Source organism: Lynx rufus, unplaced genomic scaffold (assembly GCF_022079265.1).
Source record: "Lynx rufus isolate CCGP_SWC_20201006 ecotype Redwood Valley unplaced genomic scaffold, mLynRuf1.p SCAF_11, whole genome shotgun sequence".
In the NCBI taxonomy this organism is placed as follows: domain Eukaryota; kingdom Metazoa; phylum Chordata; class Mammalia; order Carnivora; family Felidae; genus Lynx; species Lynx rufus.
The window spans coordinates 45,977,072-46,000,341 of NW_025814825.1; the positions used below are offsets into that span (position 1 = coordinate 45,977,072).

At 39.5% G+C, this 23,270-nt stretch overlaps 1 protein-coding gene across 4 annotated transcripts in view; it reads right to left on the reverse strand.

Moving 5' to 3' along the window:
- Nucleotides 1–23,270, reverse strand: part of SORCS1 (sortilin related VPS10 domain containing receptor 1) — a 505,682-nt gene that overhangs the window by 62,751 nt on the left and 419,661 nt on the right. For all 4 annotated transcript variants that reach the window (XM_047072706.1, XM_047072707.1, XM_047072708.1 and 1 more), the window contains exon 18: nt 11,401–11,572. In XM_047072706.1, coding sequence (XP_046928662.1) covers nt 11,401–11,572 — 172 coding nt within the window. The remainder of the gene's footprint in view (nt 1–11,400; nt 11,573–23,270) is intronic.

Consider the following 23,270-nt stretch of genomic DNA (forward strand, 5'->3'; position numbering starts at 1 on the left):
AGACTGAACACTGCCTACTAACTCTTTGTGCCACTTCTAAAGGCCCCAATTTTCCCCCAGATGAAAAAGTAGGTCAAATTCCTTTACGACTTCAACAAATGAGGTTCTCACAGAAAATTTTATCAAGAGTCATGTTCTCTATCATCCGACGGCTGGGAGCATCCTGCAATATTTATGAAGTGTTATTACACTGTGGTTACTTTTATGCTGCCATAAGTCTTTCAATGTATGTGAAATTACAGATCATTGAAATCCATTTAATGAGGACACAGCCTTCATGTTTTGAAGTTAAATCTCACCGAAGAAGTTATAATCATGAATTTTCCTTATTAAGTTCCAGTCTTTGTATGTAAATTGAAGTATTAAGACAATGAGATACAGATCAAAGTTTTAATTTTAGTCCCTTGCCTCAGATTTAATTTAAAAGTCTTAAATTATGCAGCGAATTGCATCTCCTTATTCTTACAGCTGTTTAAAACAGATTTAATTATCTTCTGTAACAGACAGACACCATTTCTGCCTATAGTCCTCTCCAATGAATGCCTTCCAAATAGGTTTTGTTGAGTTCTTAAGACTGATTAGGCTCTCTGCCATCCATCCTATGCCTTCAGGTTCTTGCATTGGATTTCTCCAGGAAGCCGAGTTATTGCACTGAGAAGTCTATAGGCTTATTAGGTGCTCATTAGTGGTCCAGAGAACATCCATCTTAAACAAGTCTCCAGACAGAGGGATGCCACCTGTCATTGGATACTTGGATCTCAGGGCAAAACACCTTTGATAGGCTCCCTTAAATTCAGGTGTGGTTGGAAAATGTTTGGCTAGTCAGATATAACTTTATGGACAGTTTCTCTCCCCTTTTGGTTGGTCTCTGGATTAACTATTCTTTGTCCCCAAGGAAACAGTGATGCATAAATGCAGAGTGTATATGTATATGTGTTCTTTAAAATTTGTTTTTAACACTTATTCATTTTTGAGAGTGAGAGAGACAGAGCATGAGCAGGCGAGAGGCAGAGGGAGTGGGAGACACAGAATCCGAAGCAGGCTCCAGGCTCCGAGCTGTCAGCAAGGAGCCTGACGCGGGTCTTGAACTCACAGACCGCGAGATCATGACCTGAGCTGAAGTTGGATGCTCACACGACTGAGCCACCCAGGCGCCCCTGTGTGTTCTTGTATTAGCCACAATGAGGGAGTCTGCAGTGGAAGAAATATTGTCTCCTTTGCCTTGTTGCTTCTGGTGAAGGATCCTTCATTAGAGTACTTTGGGAGAGAACATGAAAATGGCAGTGACGGAGTTTCTGACAATAGGGGCTTTTCCTCAACTTTAACAGACTTATGTGGTTCTCTGAGTAACAGGTGGGAGAGCCAAGCTTTGGGAGTTTGAACCAGCTGTGTTACACAGCCCTTTCTGTCACCTAGATGTGGAGGGTGGCCCCACATGCTATTTGAAGGACACCTTCCATTTCTTGCACATGTCAAGTCTGCACAATTTTTACTCCGACACATACAAGCCAGCATCAGTGTACCTAGCCTTTGAGAATCTTCCATCACTAAGACGTTCTCTTCTTCGCTCTGATGTTAGCAAGGTTTTCATTGATATTCTTATGTTAGAATTAGGACAAGCATTAGTACAGAACAAAGGACGGGATTTAGATTTCAGATGAACAGTTAAACATGTTTTGGATGTGATGGAAAATTTAAGAGTCTTTTCCTTTTAAGTTTGGGCTTCATCTCTATACTCCTTGGGGAAGCCTATCCAAATCCACACACGCTGACTGAGTTCTATCCATGTGTTAGACGCAGTGAGAAGAGATGTTGGGCCTACAACCAAGCATGGCATGATTCACACCTTAACGGCATTTATTGTGTGGTGGGGGCTGCCAAGAATATTATTACAATATAATGCAGTAAACTAAATTGTATGTTTGTTTTCAATGAATATAAAATGTTTACTATTTTATATTTCATGTGGTTAGATTGTTATTTGAAACTTGATACGGCAGAGACCCTTGTTCACCAAAAACACGGATCTCTACAAAATGAAATAGGTCTACTCATAAATGAAAAGTACATGCTGTAAACTTGGAACTTAGTAAAATATGTGTTGGAGAACCAATAAATACACACGATAACTATTTGGTGGCACAGTTGATTCCTCAGGCCATTCAAACTTCACTTGATATGTACAGGAGGTGGAGCCTACATGGAGGGGCTTGTATGTAAATAACTGGGGGCAAAGAACAGGGCATGATATCAGTCTCTAGACCTACCCAGTCCAATAGACAGAAGACAAGCCTATAGGAGAAAACTGAATTATGAGTAAGCCAGGAGACACATAGGCCTAATCCGTGGTGTCCAAATGACAAAATATCATACCAAACTGGAGAGTCTCATGCCTATTTCTGCATTAATCACACTGTCGTGTAATTATCAGAATGTAGTGGGGACTTCTTGGCCCCTTTGGTAACTTGAGGATTTGTTACTTTAGAAGCATCAGAAGCTTGGCAGAAATGTCCCTACTGTTGTGAAAAATTGGCACTAGGTATGGTGGCAAGAGCCTAATACTGTATTTAAAGCGAATTTAGGAGTGTCAAATTCAAATGAGAAGCGGATTCAGAGACTTTGAGGGGGATAATACAGACCGCGTGTGGTGCCAGTGGCATATGTCAGGGGTTTTGTTTGTTTCTGTTTTGGATTTGATTAAATAATTCTTCTAATCTAATTCATACCCAAGACTCTGGAGAAGTTGGGCATACATGGAGGACAAACTCTCTGAGTCCTGCATTCATGTCCTATATTTCCAATATTCTTTAGAATGGATAAAGCAATACCAGATACATAGAAGCCATTCAATACAGATAGACTTTTACAAAGAGAAGGAAACCTAGAAAGGATTTGGGATCTCTGGTTGCTAAAATGGTCTTCAACAAATTGATCGCAAGCCATAATAGTCTCAGAAAATCCAGGAGGAAAATTTGGCTTTATATATGACGAGTGTGTAAGAATATAGCAGCAGCCATAAGCCAGACTGGCTAGGGCATAGAAAATTTTGCCTATTTTTTCTACTTCTTGGTCTTTGTTACCATGTGTCTCCAGGGAAGTATTTCTAGGGAACATTAGGAACTACATGAGGTCCGTTCCCAGAACTTGGCGCTTTCCACCAGAGAGAAGTAATAAAAAGGCCAGATACCATACAGCCTGGATCCGACTCCTGACTCTATGTGTAAGTAGCTGTGGGATCTCAGGTAAGTTACTTTGCCTTTCTGTGCTTTAACTGGGCTATCTATAAAATGCAATGAGGAGGGTAACACCTACTCCCCTAGGGTTGCTGTGGGATCTAAATGAAATAATACAAGAAAACATTCACAAACTGGACTACACTCAGTGTTCATTAAAGGCTGGATATCCAAATTGTTGTCACTGTGTTACATTTATCAATGCTCCCCAGCTTCTCAGCGACACTACTTTCCTTTACTTTGTATGCCTGATCATGTGCATCACCCAAGCCTATGTATATAACCCAGAGATTAATAGAGAAACCGGGTGTTTCTGTAAGGACAGTTTGTGAACATCAGCACAGAATCTCACAGCTGCATTTGAGGTCCCCAGGGCCTCTTGATGTGGGGACAGCCTTTTTGGCTTGTACTTTGCACTCGGAGACAAGAGCATCAAGGGGCCAGGTCTGACAGCTGAAGATAGCAGATTTCTTTCTCGCTGCTGTAGCTTTGCCCACTCAAGTGGAATGAACTAACTTGTTATTTTTTTTCCCCTTCGTGCGCCCAGAAGGCATGAATTTACACATCTTAGAACCAGATTCCCCAATCTGTTCTCACATCACTCAGCCAAGTCTGAGATGCCTGATGATCTTTGTTACATAGAAAGCAAAGGTGAATGGATGAGAGCCTGGCCTCTGTCCCTGGAGGGTGTACAAAGGCCAGAGCCGACCAGGCGTGAGTTCTTGTTTCAGACCTTGCGCTATTGTGCTCTTAGAAATGGAACAAAACTCTGAATTCTGAAGCCTGCTTCCACACAAACATCTGCTGCTTCAAAAGATCATGTCCTTCTAAGTCATCATAACCAGGTTCCTTATATCTCTGGGAAAGATGACTTCATGCTCACTATACAGGGAAGTATAGAATATAGGATTGACCCAGGAAGTACATCCTTTCCTAAATGTCCCCAAAGTTTTCTTTCCGTTTTCTTTTTTTTTCCCTAAAGACCTAAATACAAAATGTACAGACAAATGCTATTTGAATTTCTCAAATGATTTTTAAGTAAGCTGTTTGTCGAGCATTAAAAGACATAAAGAAAAAATAAGTAAATCAAATATACGACTTGATTTTTTTTTACAGAATGAATGTATCCATTAATCAATGAAAAAAATTGAAAATTTCCAGTACCCCCAAATCCCACCCCCCCACCACCTCCTCTCCAAGGGTAACTGTCACTGTCACTTCTGTTACCATAAATTAGCTTTGCCTACTTTTGCAGCTTAATTAAACAGAATCACATGATACATACATATATATATATGTATACATATATGTATTTTTTTTTCTCAGTCTGATTTCTTTACTGTAATAGTGGATATGAGATTCATCCAAGTTTATGTAGGGAGGAATAGTTTGTTCTTTTTCATTGTTGTACCGCATTCCATTTTATAAGTATAATGTAACTTATTTCTTGATGACACTGTTGATACATGTTTGTTTCCAGTTTGACCTCTTATGAGTAAGTCCGCCATGTATATTATTTTCCACATATTCTGGTGCATATTTGTATGCATTCTGATGAGTGTACACTTAGGAGTAGAAATCCTGGGTTATAGCCTGCACATATATTTACAGAACAGCACAGTGATTAGTAGTTAACGTCAAACAGATCTCTAAAACTGTAACAATCCATGCTCCAAGCACTATTGTATGAATGACCAGTTACTCCAACAATAATACTTGGTATTATTAGTGTTTGAAAATGTTAATCTTCTGATAGGTAGATAGTAATATCTTATTTTAGTTTTCAGGTGTGTTCCTGATGAGCAGTGATGTTGAGAATTTTTTCATATGCTTATCACCTATTTGGTTGTCCTCTTTGAGAAGTCCATTTAAGTCATTTGTGCATTTTCTAGCTAGTTGCCAGAATTTTTGTAGAATTGATTGTAGAATTCATTTATAATTTTCTGGGCATGAGTCCTTTATTGAACTTATGTATTGCAAATAACTTCTTACCCTCCAGGGCTTACCTTTTTATTTTCTAAATAGTGTATTTTCAAGAAAAGAAATTCCTAATTTTAATATAGTCTAATCAAACCATATTATTCTGTATATTTAGTACATTTCATTTCCCGTTTTAAAACAATCTCTGCTAACAATCTTCTGCATTTTCTTTAAACACTTTAGTTTTATCTTTCAAAATGAGATGGACAACCCAGTTGGAATTATTTTTGTGTTAAGAGAAATCAAGATTCACGTATTCCCACGTGGACTTTGATGGCACTGCACTGTGTATTGAAAAGATAATTTATCTACTCTACTACAGTGTATCATTTGTCACAAAGAGTATGATGTGTGTATATACACACACACACACACACACACACACACACATGCATATATATGTATGCGTGTATTTCTTGACTCACTATTCCCTCTCTTGATCAGCTTGGATATATAGGATATATATAAATATATATATATATATATATACACACACACACACATATACATACATACATACATATATACATATACATATATGTATATACACACCACATATACACACATATATATGTATATATGTGTGTACATATATGTGTGTATATATGTATACATATATATATCTTGACATGTTCTTAATTACTATAGCTTTATAATAAATTTTGATATCTGTAATGTAAACCATCTAGTTCTGTGAGTCATCTTTAAGATTATCTTTGCTATTCTTGAGCCCTTGCTTCTTCATATAAGTTTTGTGATCATGCAATTTTTACCCACAAATATATTCTGGGACTTCAGTGAAATCGCCTTGAATATAAGACCAATGAGGGGGAAATTGGCATCTTTTCATAACCTTGCATGTTTCAATTCACAATCATGGTATATTTCACTACAAATTTTATGTTTTTAAAAATTTTTTCCAAATGTGTTGTAGTGTTCTGGGTAGATATATTGAAAATAAGGTGTTAGTTTTGTTTGTAGGTATGCATTATATTTTAATGTCATTCATTCCTTTATTCATTCATTCGTTAATTTAAATTCAAGTTGGTTAACATATAGTGTAGTATTGGTGTCAGGAGTACAATTTAGTGATTCATCACTTACATATAACACCCAGTGCTCATCCCAACAAATGCTCTCCTTAATGCCCATCACCCATTTAACCCATCCTCCCACCCAAAACCCCTCCAGCAACCCTTAGTTTGTTCTCTATGTTTAAGAATCTGTTATGGTTTGTCTCCCTGTCTGTTTTTTATCTTATTTTTCCTTCCCTTCCACTATGTTCATATGTTTTGTTTCTTAAATTTTTATAAAGTATATTATATATAATTATATATAATATATGATTTTTAATTGGTTCAGAGGATTTATATGCCCAATTATCAAGACTTACTCTAAATCTAGAGTACTTAAAATGTGTTTGAATGATCAATTAACACAGGTTTGAAAATCAAAACCAATGGAACACAGTATTTAGAAACAAATCCACAGAGGTACATTTAATTGATTTATGACAAAGGCTCACGGCAATTCAGCATGAGAAGAACTGTCTTTCAGTGGTGCTGGATCAATGGATATGCAAAGAGAAAAACCTGTTTCTACCTTGGTTTTATTCAAGATGGTATAGACTTACATGTGGGAACTAAAGAAAAACTGTGGCATGATTTCACAACCTTGGGTTAGACACAGACTTCTTAAGCAAGCCACAAAAATCACTATTTATTTTATGTAATTAATGATAATATTTGGGTTTATACCTACTATTTCTGTATCTGTTCTATTTGTCTTGACTGTAAGAATGTTTCCTCAGGGGCGCCTGGGTGGCGCAGTCGGTTAAGCATCCGACTTCAGCCAGGTCACGATCTCGCGGTCCGTGAGTTCGAGCCCCGCGTCGGGCTCTGGGCTGATGGCTCAGAGCCTGGAGCCTGTTTCCGATTCTGTGTCTCCCTCTCTCTCTGCCCCTCCCCCGTTCATACTCTGTCTCTCTCTGTCCCAAAAATAAAAAAAATAATAAAAAAAAATGTTTAAAAAAAAAAAGAATGTTTCCTCTCCTCTCTTTCTTTTCTTTTGGATTAATGAGGTGCATTTAATATTATTCCAGTTCCTCTGTCAATAACTTGATAGTTTAATGTCTCTGACTATTCTTTTAGCTGTTTCTCTAGATATTAAAGCACATATTCTGGACTTGCTGGTGTCTAATATAAATTAGTACTTTTACTTCTTTACAGACATTTCATGGAACTGAAAACACTTTAATGCCATTTAATACACACTGAATTATTGTTGTCATGTATTTAAATTCTACATATATTTTAAACCCATAGCTGATCATTATTGGCCTGCAAAGTTATTATTAATTGCAATTTACCCCCGAATATGCCTTCTTTCTTTCTCTTCACTCTTTCCATTATTGTACTTTTATCTGGCATCATTTTCTTTATGCCTGAAGAATTACCTTTAGTATTTCTTTTTATAGAAATCAGCTTATACAACTCATCTCGGTTTCTGTCTGAGAAATGTCTTTATTTTACCTTCACATTTGTTTTTCCTCCAGAACTTCAAAAATGTCATTCCATTTTCTCCTGGGCTGCTTTAAAAAATTTTCCTCTGTGTTTTTAGATTTCAGTAGTTTGAATATGATACCTACATGATTTTTGTTTTCTTTGTATATCTCCTGCTTGGGGTTTGTGGATTCTCTCCCATCTATGTTGATATGCTCACACCTTTTGTCAGTTTCAGAATATTATTAGACATTATCTCTTCAAAAATGATTCTGACTCTATATCTTTCTTCTCTCCTCTGGGTCTCCACTTACATTTATGGTAGTCTTTCATCATTTTCCCTTATTATTCTTTTTTTTTAAGTTTACTTATTTTGAATTTTTTTTAAAGTTTATTCATTATTGAGAGACAAAGGGAGACAGAGCATGAGCATGGGAGGGACAGAGAGAGGGGAAGACACAGAATCTCAAGCAGGCTCCAGGCTCTGAGCTGTTAGCACAGAGCCTGTCTCCGGGCTCAAACTCACAAGCCACAAGATCACGACCTGAGCCAAACTCGGATGCCCAACTGCCTGAGCCACCCAGGCGCCCCTAAGTTTACTTGTTTTGAGAGATAGAGAGAGAGAGAGAGAGAGAGAGTGAGTATGTGTGTGAGCAGAGAAGGGGGACGTGAGAGGGAGAGAGAGTATCCCAAGCAGGCTCTGCACTGTGGGCAAGCCCAACAGCAAGCCCAGTGCGGGGCTTTAACTCACCAACCATGAGATCAGAAGCTGAGCCAAAACCAAGAGTCGGAGGCTTAACCAACTGGCCACCCAGGTGCCCCTTCCCTTCCTATTTTCTCTATTTTCTATCCTTCCTCTCTTATGCCAAATGCTAAAGTTCCAATTGTCCTTTCTCCCAGTTAACTGATCCTCTATCTATATGGGTTCAGTCGGCTGTAAATCCATCTAACTTCTTAATATCAGTTATTACATCTTTATTTCTACAACTTCCATTTGTTGACTGCCTCCTACTGATTGCTGCTGGTGGGTTACATTTTCTATCTTAACCCATATTCATGAACATATTAAATATATCTCAGACAACTGTTCTTTTTTCTGATGCTTTTTTTCCTCCTCATGGTCCTCTTTCTGGATATATATGTAATATTTTAAATTAAATGTTCAATATTTTATATGAAAAACAAATATGATGGAGTTTTCTAGAAGTCTCAAGAACCCAGTGTTGTATTGCTCACCAGAGCTTCCTTCCCTGATAGTCCCTGAACTCTAATTTTTGTTTCCTCAAAATATAATCCTTCTAAAAACTATGCTTGACTTCTCATCCTTTTTGTGACTGCGTTCTATTTTTTCTGTATCACATAGATGCTGCCAAACAACTCAGAGAGGGACAAAAATGCACAGAATTGTGCTACTTTTCTATGTTTCTCTTCTCTCTGGGATTTGACCTGAAGTCAACTTTTATCTTCCCAGCCTTGTGAGCCAACTCTTTAGCCAACACTTTCTGTTCGACCTTCTAACTGGGAATCTGAAATCTGACCTCCTCTACATGTGACGTATGAACTGGCAAAGTTCTTGAGAGGAATTCAGCATGAACTGTTGGACTCATGGCAATGAATGTCCTATCTATGAACAAAAGAATTTTGTTTTCCTAAATCCTCTTGACAATTCTGTCACAGTCTTCTTCCCCCTCATCTCTCTCTCAGAATCTTATTCTGGCTCTCTCTTTCTCTCTCTCTCTATATATATAAATTTATTTGCTGTGAGCTAATACGTCATAGCCTCAGGCACTGGTCCCAGTTCTGTGAAATGCAAGCAACTCCAATTGGCCTAAATTGGTCTGCATCTTTCTAGATCCAACTGAAAAATTTGGGAAAACCTTAGTATCTAGGCGATTAGGTATGGTTGAAAGGCACTTATTAAGGAGATACCAGAAAGGAGTATTAGGTTACAAGAACGGTTCTCTAAGTGGTCCTTGGACCAGAAGCCTCAGCACCACCCTGAGCTGGAGTTTCAAACTCATTAATTCACAGTTGTTTTTCCTACAGGAATTAAAATACCAATGATTTTGATCAATCCTGACAAAGCAATCCTAATTGCTTCATCTTTCCCCCTTCAAGTCACACTCCAGAGCCTGTCAGGCTACACTATCCCCTTTGACTTTGCCCTTGTTTTGTTGCTTATTCTTTTTTTTTTTTAAGTTTACTTATTTACTTTGAGAGTGTGTGCGTGTGTGTGTGTGCATGAGTAGGGGAGGGGCAGAGAGAGAGTAAGAGAGAGAGAATCCCAAGCTTGACGTGGGCTTGAACTCAAGAACAGTGAGATCATGACCTGAGCTGAAACCAAGAGTCAGATACTTAACCAACTAAGCCACCTAGGTGCCCCTGTTTATCTCAAAGCACAATGCATAACCTATGATCCTGTTATAAATGTATATTCTTAGCCCCTGCCCCCCCAACTTACTCAGTCAGAACCTTTGGAGAAATGGCCTGGGAAAACTGTTTTGACATGTTCACCAGGTAATTTTTCTTCATATTACAGATTGAAAGCCACTGAGCTGTCAGAAGTTGATGGAAGTCAATGATGATGATCTTAATCCTGGTGTTGTTATTAACTTTTTAAAAAAGTTTATTTATTTCAAGACAGAGAGAGTACACATGCACGTGCAGGGGTTGGAGTAGAGAGAGAAAGGGTGAGAGAGAGAGAGAGAGAGAGAGAGAGAGAGAGAGAGAGAATCCCAAGCAGGCTCTGCACTGTCAGCAGACAGCCCAATGCAGGGCTCAATTTCACGAACCCTGAGATCATGATCTGAGCCAAGATGAAGAGTTGGACGCTTAACCGACTGAGCCACCCAGGCGCCCCTCATTATTAACTTTTTAAATCCCTTTGTGTTCACAAGGCCTAGCACAGTGCTTCCCATATTTTAGCACTCAGAAAACACGGCTAGATATGGCACTGCCTGGCTTCATAATTGAGATCATTTAATGAAATTATTTCTCCTTTAAAGAACATCTTCCTCATTTGCAAGATGAGAAAAATGCCTGTGTGTATTTCAAAAAACACAGTATAAGTTTCATTTTATCTAGTCTACATTTTCAGAAATCTCAGGTAACCATAATTTGTCAAATAGTAATTGATCCTCATAGTGATATTGCAGAGGTGCTACAAAAATACAAACTCTCAATTGCCGAAGACAGTATACTTAATTATATTCAGATTAGCCTTTGTGTTCCATGTATGGCCAGCAGTCTGCCTTCGGAAAAGAAAAGCCAAGACTTCGGGTTGAGAGAGGAAGACAGCAGTAATACCTTTTAGGCTGAACATGTGTGTGTGCTTAATTATTTTAGGAATACCATTAATGTATTCTGAGGAACCTTTTTGCCGGAAGTGCCAGTAAGGCACAATTAACTCCAAAAAGAATTCCCAAGAAGTGATAGATTAGGTCAGCATGAAGAACAACTTGCACTGAAATGAAAATAATTGAGGAAATGTGTCAGAGAAGGCGAAGTCGCAGCAGCAACAACCACAAACCAAAGACCTAAAGGTACAAAAACATAAAAAGTTTCAACGACGTGTAAAAAAAAAAAAAAAAAAAACAAACAAACAAAACAAAAGCACACCAAACCTGATTTCCTAGGAAAAAATCACTGGCCCTAGAAGACAAAAGGGATTCGGGCTTTGGTCCTACCTCTTCCAGCTGCACCATGAGAGTAACGTTGTGCCCCTGTTCTGCCGTCAACTTCCCATCAGCAGTGACGATCCGCAGCCCCCGCGGGGCCTTCCCAGGACACTTCTGCGGTTTGGCAGTGTACTGTTCTCTTACTCCATCGGTGCAGTTATTGGAAACCACTTTCCTATACCTAAAACGAGAGAAGCTCACGTTGTAATCCGGCTCATTACCATTCAAATCACTCCCAATTTTTTAAAGCCAGACCTACCTACCACTGTGTAGCCCTGAGGGCTATCAATAACTACACAGCATGGTTCTCTGAGGATTAGAGCTAATTCCTATAAAGCACCCACCAGAAAGACAAATCATCAGAGGAACATACTGTACATATTATTAGCACTTTAATATCATTCTTTTATTCTGTCAATGAATCATTTCACTTCAGAGCTACGGGGAGTGCGCAGCAATAGAAGCCATGCTTCTTGCCCTCACCATGTTTATAATCTTGAAGATACATCTGTCAGTAGTCTAGGAGATACTTTAAAGGCTATATGATTGAGGGTTAGAATGAGTAATGCATATTGCAAGGGAATTTGCAATTCAGGCAAAGAATAGATTGTTATAGATTATGTGACTTAACATTAAACCCCGTAGAGGATGCTATGGTAATGGTGTAGTACAGAAAGTTCGCTAAATGTGATCGTTTCTACTTGATATTTTATGAAGAGATATACTGGCTAATTATTGAAAACTCATAATAAGGAGACCAGTATGCAGACTGAGTAAATCTTCCCTCTTCTTTCGCTTCTTTCTTCTTATTTTCACTTTAATAGAGGAAAAAAAAGGATTATTCCACAAATTGGTCCTATGCAGTTTATCAGATTCATAATTAATTAGAATCTGTGCTTTTAGGACAATTCACCTTTAAGACTTTGAGCTTCAGTGTTATCTGTTCATCATCTTTTTGGGTGGGGGCCATAGTAACCACTTTATGAATTCATATAATAGACTTCCCAAGCCCACTTACCTAGAATGAGTGGTGGAGCTCAGAGTGGAAGCAAAGTCTAAGGTCTTTCCACTCTTCTAGACCAGAAGTGGAGACACTTTTAACACAAAGAGCTAGATAGGAAATATTCTTGCTTTGCCAACTATCTGCTGTTTGTCACAAGTACTCAACTCTTTGATTGCAGCATGAAAGCAGACACAGGTAATGCATAAAAGAATGGAGACAGCTGGCTTTCAGTAAAACCTTATTTCCCGATGCTGGCAGTATGCCAGCTATGACTCGCAGGCCATAGTTTTCCTACTCCTTCAAATCTAGCCCATGTCCTTTCCTGTGCTTTGAGTCTCAGGACTGACTGCTTAAGATCATGGTTGAGAAAGTCAAATTAAACACTGTCTGGGAAAGTACTCTGAACACCACGGATCACTCTAAGGTCAGTTATTAGTATGTAATTCACCTCACAAGGTAGTTGTACAAATTAAATGGATTGATGTACACAGAGTATTTAAAACCGCCCTGATGATTAGCAAGTGCTTATGAAAGGTTACCAGTTATTTTTACTTAATATTATTATTTCTGTGACCTGTTCATAATCTTCACAGCTTCCAAATGTCCTTAGGATAAGCCATAAATCCTGTCATCTTGTGCATGAAGCCCTCCGCAAGCTCACTTCACTACGTCTCTGAATTCTTTCTCACCAAAAAGCTCCTTCTGCCCTAGCCAAACCTCTATTTTCAATCCTTTTGAGAGTACTTATTTTCTTTTGCTCATTCTGCTTCTCTGTCTTCGTGCATGCTCTCTCAGCTGCCTAAAACTTACACTTTAAGCAACAAATCCTTTCATCTGTCTTTTCCTGACAAGGATAGTAAAATAAGAAGTGAGATAATAAAAAGTTCATATAGAGAGAGTGCTAATTATACTTGTCATTGTGCTAAGTTCTTTACATGACTTTTGCCATTTATCTTAAAAATACCCTGAACTGTTCTGCTTAAGGAAAGCATTATTCTCAATATATAGATGAAGAAGCTAAGATTCATGGAAGTTAACCAGTTTTCTCATGATCACATAGTCAAGACCCCAGAAAATGTGTCTCTAGAACACTTCCTCTCTTTACCACGACTGTACTGACTCTTTAAATAGAAGGAGATTGTCCCTCCTCTGAACTCTTAAAGGAATCCTTATGATTTGCCTGATAGGAACCCATTTATGCCTTGTCTGACTGTCTTCCTGTGTGACTTGAAGTTTAAGTTCCTTGAGGGCATCCTTGTCCCGGGGCACTTACAAAGCTGATAGCAGATTCACACTGGGATGACTGTACTGTGTGTGTGTGTGTGTGTGTGTGTGTGTGTGTGTGTATGTTTTAATTTAAATGTTCATTTGCTTATTTTTGAGAGAAACAGCATGAGTGGGGAAGGGGCAGAGAAAGAGGGAGACAGAGAATCCCAAGCAGGCTCTGCACTTCCAGCACAGAGCCCGATGTGAGGCTCGAACTCATGAGAACTGTGAGACCAAGACCTGAGGTGAAACCAAAAGTCGACACTTAACCGACTGAGCCACCCAGGAGCCCCTGACTGTACCATTTCAAATGCTAAAATATCTGCATAGCAGTTGGTTAGGACCACTGCCCCAAACCCTTCAAGCACCTCACTCACCAGCCCAGCTGTGACCAATTCCTATCTTTGAAGTCCCTGCTTCTCCTTACAATCCAGAAACTAAGGGGTTAACACCTAGCCCCTCAGGCAGCCTCCAAATCTCTGCTGCTGCACTAGGATCCTTACCCATTCTGATTGGTCATTATCTTGGGTGAGCATTTTTAACATCACTCCATTTGATATTTAAGAAAATCCACTGTGCTTCAGTGCATACTGATTAAAAGAGAAAATGATGGTAGATGGGAGAAAGAGAGAGAGAGAAAAAAAATGCACTAGCATTGCAGAATGGTGACATTCTGGTACCAGCAAAGGTAGCAAGAAAATGACCAGTGATGTCACACGGTAATTATGCCATCCCAGTGAGTTTGTGCATCAGAAACTCCCTGCACGTTTCACTGAAGGCAGGTTATGATTTTTAATCACTTAGCATCCAAGCACACCTGTGACTCTGTCTTGGCGAGCAGCTATAAAGACATGGGCTCACCATCACCACTGGCATCATCAGCTAGAGTACATTCCTTTGTTTGCCGCCGTTCTGACCAATCATTGCCCCAGGCTTTCCTGAATCCAGCAGCAACAGTTCTGCTTAAATCCAAAGCACGAATCCATCCCCCCTGGGATTCTGCCACCGAGAAGACTGTTGGTAATTTTTTTTAAATGCTCATTAAAAACCATTCTGAAACCATTTTATTTCCTGGATGAAAATGGCATCACATTAGCCCTACCAGACCTGTCCCTGAAATTTAGAAGAAAATTGTGCAGAAATATAGAGTTCATTTACTCAAGTAAGCACACACCTGCTTTTTGCATTAGAGAATGGTTCTATTTTCATCCCAGCAGCTGTCCCTGGGTCTGAGTTACATAAATGAATAATGCATTTAATATGTTATTAAGTGGGGCTGCTACCTCCATAATAACAAGGCAACTTATGATTATGTTGGACCTAAGCTCTGAATATTACTGGGATGCATTTAGTTGGTAAAGCATTCTTCAATCCGCCAAGAAGAAAAGTGCTTTGTAATGGCAAGGGAGTCTTTGTACAATTACTGAAAAGGAAACATTCTGCAAATGTGCCTTTGATATTACCGACCGCTCATCAGTAGATAGTGTCTTATTACTTCAACAGCCCCGACTTCAACCATTCTCTTCCTTCCCACCTTGAAACCCCTTTGTCACCTTTTCCTTTTTACCCTTACCTCCTTTGATTTTTCTTCGTTGCTGCCTGCCAGTCTTAAAACAGATGAAGGCCATAGCTTTTCTCTGAGAGTAAAACTGGAAAAAAAGCCATTAAAGTCCTCATTTTCTGTGATTTTACTATTTCGTAGTTTGTTTCTTTTCTTGCGATTTTAGGGTGGTGGTAGAATATGGATGTTTATAACTATTCCCTGTATGTTAAGGTGACACTGTAGTCTTGCTCAGTAGACTGCAACTCTGTCTGTCCTTTAGAATCACTTGCCAGCACTTTTAAAATAGATGCCAAGACCCTGTTCCCAGGGGTCTTGATTTCATTGAGAATTGATTAAATTGCGATTTAACTGAGAATTCTGGGCATTAGGGTGGTTTTGTTTTTGATTTAAGTTCCCCTGGTGATTCTTGTGTGCATCCAGAACTAAAGACCACTTCCCTGGGGTTAAAACTAGTGTTGCAGAACCAAAGCGCCTGAGTTTAAATCTGGGCACTTACTGTATGAACCTGGTCAGTTACCCAACCTTTCTCTAACGCTTGGATTCTCCACCTGTCAATTAGGGAGGGATAATTACAGCATCTTTCTTTTCAATGACGTTCTTGAGAAGATTAAATAAGATACTGCATTCAAGAGGGCTTAGTTTAGACTCTGATGCCTTGTTAGGACTTAATAAATACTAAAATATCAGTAGTTAGTTAAAAAGTTAGCATTTAAAGTATTAAACACGAACTTGCTATTACACAGCAAGTTTCCAGAAAACAGAAATTGCACTCTCATGATCTTAAAATCCAATCGGACTATGTCAATTTCTTTCTTAGACTCATTCAAAACTTCCTGTAGGCTTGTTCATAAAGGATCCCACTGAAGTTTTAAGTGCAGTCCCCAATCTATCCTCAGGGGACTTTTGTAGCTTCAGCCCTTTTCAATGTGCTTCTTGAGCCCAGGCCACGCTGAAGGCTACATGCCTTCTTTCTCCCTGTGCTCTTCATTCTTCCTGGGCTGCTCTTTCCTCCTGTCAACCTTTCACTCATTCTGTAAAAATCAGCTTAGAAATCATGTCTCTCTGTGGCGTGTGGTGTTGTCTCTTGCCTTTTAAAGGGTAGTCATCACACGTCATGACCAAGGCAGAGTTGTAACTGTAGGTCTTCTTATAGTCTAGGCAAGGCTTATGGTCACTGAGCTATGGTATCCCTCGTTTGTGCTCACAATGAGACTTTAAATGATTTATTTTCTTGGATCATACTATGTGCCTTTGCTTTCAAGGGAAAACGGCCTTGTTACAACACTCAACAAAACAAAGGGCAGTGTGAGTCTTAGGGAGAAGGCAGCTAGCTGTGAGTACAGTGCATGACTAAGACTTAAAACCTTCCTAGACCCATGTTCCCATGTTTCAACACAAAACCTATGTAGTAGCCATAACATCAACATTCAGGAAGAATGGGGTTCTGTGGCTGACTGAGCAGGTTTCTCCAAGTTTCTCCCCCTCAAAGGAACAGTTCTCAGGACTTTTCCTTTAAACTGGGTAAGCAAGCTTGGGATTAGGAGACCAGGAGGAGGAGGAGGCTAGCTGATGGAAAACAAAAACAAAAACAAAAACAAAAAAGCAAAACAACTTTCCTTGCACTAAGCAGTAATTTATTTTGACTAGTAAATGGAATGTGACTTTATTTTGAATGTCAACGTGATGAAATGTTACATATGGCCCGGTTAAATGACTAAAAATCAAGAATCATGAGAACGACTCGTAGAATCCATGATCTGAGCCAATGAGTTGTACAACTAATTTATATAAAGAAATTTCCCCTTTTTTTGAGCACCTGGAGTTCTAGGAATCCTAATACTGATCATTTCAAATTGGTCATGGACATGTCAGAGTCTGAAGGGATCTCAAATATCATAAGTAAAAGCGATACAGTTCCGAGTTCTCCAAGGTCACATGGGAAGCGGTTAACAGCTCCGGGTCTCTAGACTAAGTTTACTGTCTCCTGCCACCGTGCAAGACAACCTGGATAAGAATCATTAATGCCAATACCACTGACGTGGGCAAGAATAGCTATATGAGGACCTAGGTCTCCACACAGCGACATTCACCCTCTTCATTTCTCAACCCCAATGTCATCCCATAAAAACGTGGAAAACTATATCCTAGCAAAGGTACGTACTCTAAAGAGTCAACTTCATGGCAACAAACAATTATTGAGTATCTGCTGTGAGACTGCACAGCTCTGCTAGACAACAGCTACACAGCCCCCTGTAGTGTTCAGTCTGTAAACTATGCAAGTGATCTCCTTTCTGTGGACTTTAAACACATGCACCACTTTTAGGACTGCTTATTCTCCATGGTGCACACTGACAAATCTTGCTGAGGAGATCACACTGAATATCAAAATCCCCTCCAAGCCCAGGAGTGGGGTCACTTGGGAGAAGACCACAGCCCTCAAAGCCCCTGGAAATAGTAACTCCAGGGCAATGGCAGGTTAGCCAGGGTCTAAGTGTTCTTATGGCTTATGTAGAAAGGAATATGTTTCTAGAAAGAATTTTTAAAACATTCCAAATGTGTGTTGATAGTATGGAGATTGCTATTTTGCTAGAATTTATGTGTGTGTGTGTATGTGTTTGTGTATTTGCCAGACACATTAAATGTTCTTACATAGATACTGAATTAATGTTAAAAATTAATGCTAAAAATCTATTTAGGCCCCTTGAGTAAATATCCTCATTGCATATATTAACAAACTAACCCTGAGGGACAGTAAGAACTATTATTGTACATTCTTTCAGAAGGGATTAATGGCTTCTCAAAAGAAGCTCCACAGACAGAAATTTCTATACACAAACTTTTTTTTTTTAACACATCTAGAAATATCTCTAGCTTAATAGCAAGAAGAAATCTGTCCCGTGAGAAGATTATCTTGGTTTCTTATAATAAACCAATCCAATGCCCACTTTATTTTATATTTACAGAATCTTTTACGGTTGGCATGAAACAAGCGATGTCCTAGTTAATTTAGCAACTTGAATTTGCAGCATGTTCCCTGGATCCAAAATCGTATAAACAAGATTTAACCGTATAGAAGTACAACTAGAGACTATGTTTGTGTATGTGTAAACTGAGATATTTATAGACACAGATGGAGAAACAAAAAGAAACAAATTTAGGGTAATTTCAGTACGAAAATGCAGGAAAATATACAAATGAATACTGATTTCATTCTATTTGAAAAAAAGGAACTTGTTCACTAATCAGGTAAAGGTGTTATCTGCCTTGAGTGGTAGAGAGAAAGAGACATGTGTTTTGATGCCTAGTAATCCTGTAACTTTATGAGTGTATACAGGTGATTATTTGTTTTACAGATGAAAAAACAGGGGCTTAGATTAAACATGTCCTAGGTCACAGTAGTTGATACTATTAAGTATCAAATAAATGCCTGGGGCTTTAGATACACCATGAAAGGATGTCTCCCCTCTTTTTTTCCTTCACTCCAGAGTAGCCCTTAGATGCTGACTATCGGTGATAGGCATATGCATTTTGCAAAGTGACCATTATCTGCTAGGCATTGTGCTACATGCTTTTTATATAGTGCTGCATTTAAGTCAAACCCCAAAAGCAAATAGCACAATCTTATAGGTTAAGAGGCTAAGGCTCAAAGAAAGGAAGCCCCTTGCTAAGATAATAGTAAATGGCAGAAGTCATTTAAAACCCTTACTTGTTTCATTCTAAAATAACTCCCTTTTAGAACATCCCCCATTACATTTCACTCTCTATCCATAATGCCTGAGGCCTTGGTCCAGCCTCCTGGCTTTCCATGGAATGGCTTGGGGAAGGTGTGAGGGCAAAGGATGAAAAGAGGCAGGGGGCTTACCATGGAGAACATGGTGGAACTTTGCTTACATGAGGTTCCATGATGTGAACCTTAGAAATTGGACACCACTGGATCAAGAACTAAGGACAGGTAGCGCCAGCCACCTGAGGGACATTTTTCACCCATTTCCGCTCTTATTCCAATTATCTTTTCTCAGATGTAGCTAATTGCTAAAACAAAAATTGTTCACGTTTCTACAGTGAAGCTGATAAAAATGTCGGCATCTCCTAAAAATAGTAATTCTGTTAGGCATAATCATAACTGATCCTAGACTGTTTCCATCCTGGTGAAGTAAGCAAACCCACGAACACTGCTATATATACAGGGTAATAAGCTGACTCTGAAGGCAACCATAACCATTTGTAAGGGTGAAGCAAAATAAAAGGAAGAGGAAGGTTTATCTGCATGCTTTAAACCAAACTCTCAGAAGGTGCTGCTAGGAGATTTCCTTGTCAAACCCGACTGACAAGGGGCAGTCATTCAGTAGACCCTTTCAGTTCAAGTTCTGACTGTGTGTCTGCACCGTGGGCTCTGCTGGAAGGGGTGCCGTGATGCGGGCAGGGCACCTGGCCAGTACAACTGATGGAGTTGTCTCTCTTACCCACAGGCTGCCCTTTCCCTTGTGATTCCTCTGTATTTCATGCCTGCCTGATGCCAACACGGAATCCAGACTGACAGAGCACGGGTGCCCATGGATAGCTAAGACCAACTTGGGAGAGGCTTAGGATGCACTGTGGCTCCTTGGTCTGTCATCAACTTCCAGGCATTGGCATCACGTGACCCTTTCAGCCTGGTCATCTCTTATTCTTTTTGCCTGAAGTGACCTTCCTCCCCTAGTGAACTTGGGAAATCCCATTCGGCCTTCCTCTCAGCGTTCCCTTAGATAAGCCATTGGCATTTTTATTTTAAAAGAAGAGGACAGTTAATACAAATGAATCTCTAACACGTGGGACTCCCGGTAGTGTGTGAGCAGGAAGCTAGTGTCTTAACCCATATGGGGCAATATTTGGCATGGACTTGGCAATATTAGACCTGGATCTGCAGGTCTAAGAAGCAAGCAGTTGGCTGAATGGGATTTGCTTTACAAGTCAGCAGAAACACTTCCAATTGCCAAAAGAGAATCTAATTATCTTTGGGTATTTTTATAACAATTATTACGGTACGAGCTTGTTAATTCCAACATTGACTATAGTGGCAGAAAATAGAAAATAACCCCAATGTCCATGAAAAGGCACGGTGAAACAATACCAGGTACTTTAATATTCTGGAATTAAAAGAAATTGTATGGAAGGGAGACCTACATATTCTGTCTTGGAAAGTTGTTTAAGATCTACCTCTGAATGAAAAGGAAAAACAGAATAATAATATCTCCAATAGGAAATGACATATAAGAACAACCTCTCAGATGAACTTTGTACATTCTTTCTTGGCATAATTATTTGCTGGCAAATGCAAAGTGTTCAGAAGCATGAATACCAAACAGATCGCAGTTGTGTGGGAAAAGGGGGCAGGAGAGCGGTGACGATCTGAATTGTTTTTTTAAACACAGAAAAACATATGTATATATTTCTTTTGCAATTAAATACTTTTAAGTGAAAAGCTAAATTGTTAATGGCGGCCCTGTAGTGGCTTACATCAAATACTGAATCTGTGTTTATAAATTCCAGTGACTCAACACAAAGCCAGGACAGTTCCAAGGTGAGGGGCTGGAGGGACATTTCATTCTTTTTCAATTTCATCTATTCTTTACCACTTGCCAACTTCTGAGCTGGCTCCAGATACAGCAAATGGGAATTTGATGGGAGGAGGCTTTCTACGAAGATGATTTCAGGCACCTGCTCCAGCTAAGGATCTTCTTGTTCTTAATGCAGAATGTACAGACAGCCAATACGCCAATCAGCAGGGTGACTATTCATACCCTTCCTCCTGACTGTAGCCCACAGGGCCCTGTGAGGGTGGTCACTCCTCCACCTGAGAGCACCTTGCTTTTGAGAGCAAGATGCTTATGGTACCAGCCGATGGCTGGCATTTATCACATCTCCTCTTTACACAAGCCCATTCGCTGATGTGGATGCTTTTCTGGAGAAAGTCTGCATGGAACAGAGGAAACTGGTAGACGTGGTAACTTTTTTTAAAAATTTTTTTTAACCTTTATTTATTTTTGAGACAGAGACAGAGCATGAACGGGGGAGGGGCAGAGAGAGAGGGAGACACAGAATCGGAAGCAGACTCCAGGCTCTGAGCCATCAGCCCAGAGCCCGAAGCGGGGCTCGAACTCACGGACCAGACCGAGAGATTGTGACCTGAGCTGAAGTCGGACGCTTAACCGACTGAGCCACCCAGGCGCCCTGGTAGATGTGGTAACTGAACAAAAATCTTTTTGGGTCAGATGCGATCATGCAATACTCACGTGAACAAAGCTCTGAGAGAGCAGGTAAGTTGTAGGCAGTAATGTCTGTGATTCTGTGATTAATAAACACAACTGCATTGACTAACATTTATATACCTGGACACTTACTGCTGAGTAACATTTTTAATTGACATTTTAATTTTATAAGATATAGATGAAAAATACTATTGAACAGACTCTTTATTATGATTCAATCATCTCTGAGGTTTTCTTTGATAGGGGTCAGGGTTTATTTGAATTTTACATATTAACTTTACCAAAGAGAGGGTGCAACCTATTTAGGGATAGCCTAAAATATGTGTGTGTGTGTGTGTGTGTGTGTGTGTGTGTGTGTGTGTATTCTCAATAACCTGAAGAGTGAGGGTCATCGCCTACACTTAGTCTTATTCCAGTGACTTGAATAGTGTCTGGAACAATTTAGACCCTGTGTACTGGGACCTCCCCTCATCAATACCAAAGGGAAAATGATATAACTTCCTTGACTGAGTTAGTGAGAAAAAAATCAATTCTGAAATTAGCTTTAGGGGTTTCCGATGCCCTTTACAATGTCTAAACATGCTGGTACATGCACGTAATAAAACTCTTTTCTTGGGCGTTCCTTCACTGGTAAGTGTGGATATGTCAGCAGCCCTCTGCAGTTTTCCACGCTGTGCACGCTGACGGCCTCACTGACCCCCTGCTGTAAAAATGTCATTTGTATTTTCCTCAGGTTTTATGCTATGCTTCGAATAAATCACAGCTTATCCCTGTTTTCCAAAGTTCTAGGAATCCCTAACATCAGAGATAAGAGTATCTGAGGGTACAAGTCCATGTTGTTTCCTTCCTTTAAAAGAAAAATGTAGGCTGTTTTGGTAATTCTTGTTCTTAATTAAAACACGTTGTTACAATCTCAAATACGGAAGGGCTCAAATGGAAATGTGGAAGTCCTCACCTGTGTACTGCAGCTGGCATGAGAGGAGAAGAGGAACTTTCACGTGGATCTGGCCCTGCTGGTGAGGCATCCCTCTCCCTCTCTCTCCCTCCCTCCCTCTCTTTTTCACATTTTAAGATCAGGATATTCAAACATGCACAAATGAGATGGAAGGGTATAATGAATAGCCATGCCCTTCATTAACTCACTTTCAAAAAATTTCAATACGTATCTGTTTTTTAACATTTTATAACACATTTCGGGATACCTGGGTGGCTCAGTGGGTTAAACATCTGACTCTTGATTTCGGCTCAGGTCACAATCTCATGGTTTGTGAGATTGAGACCCGCTTCAGGCTCTGTGCTGACAGCGTGGAACCTGCTTGGGATTCTCTCTCTCTCTCTTGTATCTCTGCCCTTCCCTTGCTTGGACTGTCTCTATCTCTCTCTCTCTCAAGATAAATAAAGTTAAAAAAAAATGTCACACATCGTATATCCTTAAAGCATAAGGTTTCTTTTTTTTAAGTCAAACCAAAATACCATTGTCACACCTAAATAAGTAGCTATATTTAGTTAACACAATAAAAGTAATAAGAATATTTATATTTAGAAATAATCTAATACCACCTTGATAGTTAATTTTATGCCTCAATTTGACTGGGCCATGGGGTGCTCAGATATTTGGTTAAATATTATTGTGGGTGTTTCTGTGAGGGCTGTTTTTGATGAGATTAACATTTTAAATAGTAGATAGAGTAAAGCAGGTTGCTCTCCCAATGTGGGAAGGCCTTGTCCAATCAGGTAAAGGCCTGAATAGAACAAAAAGGTTGACCTTTTCCTGAGTAAGAGGGAATTCTTCCTGCCT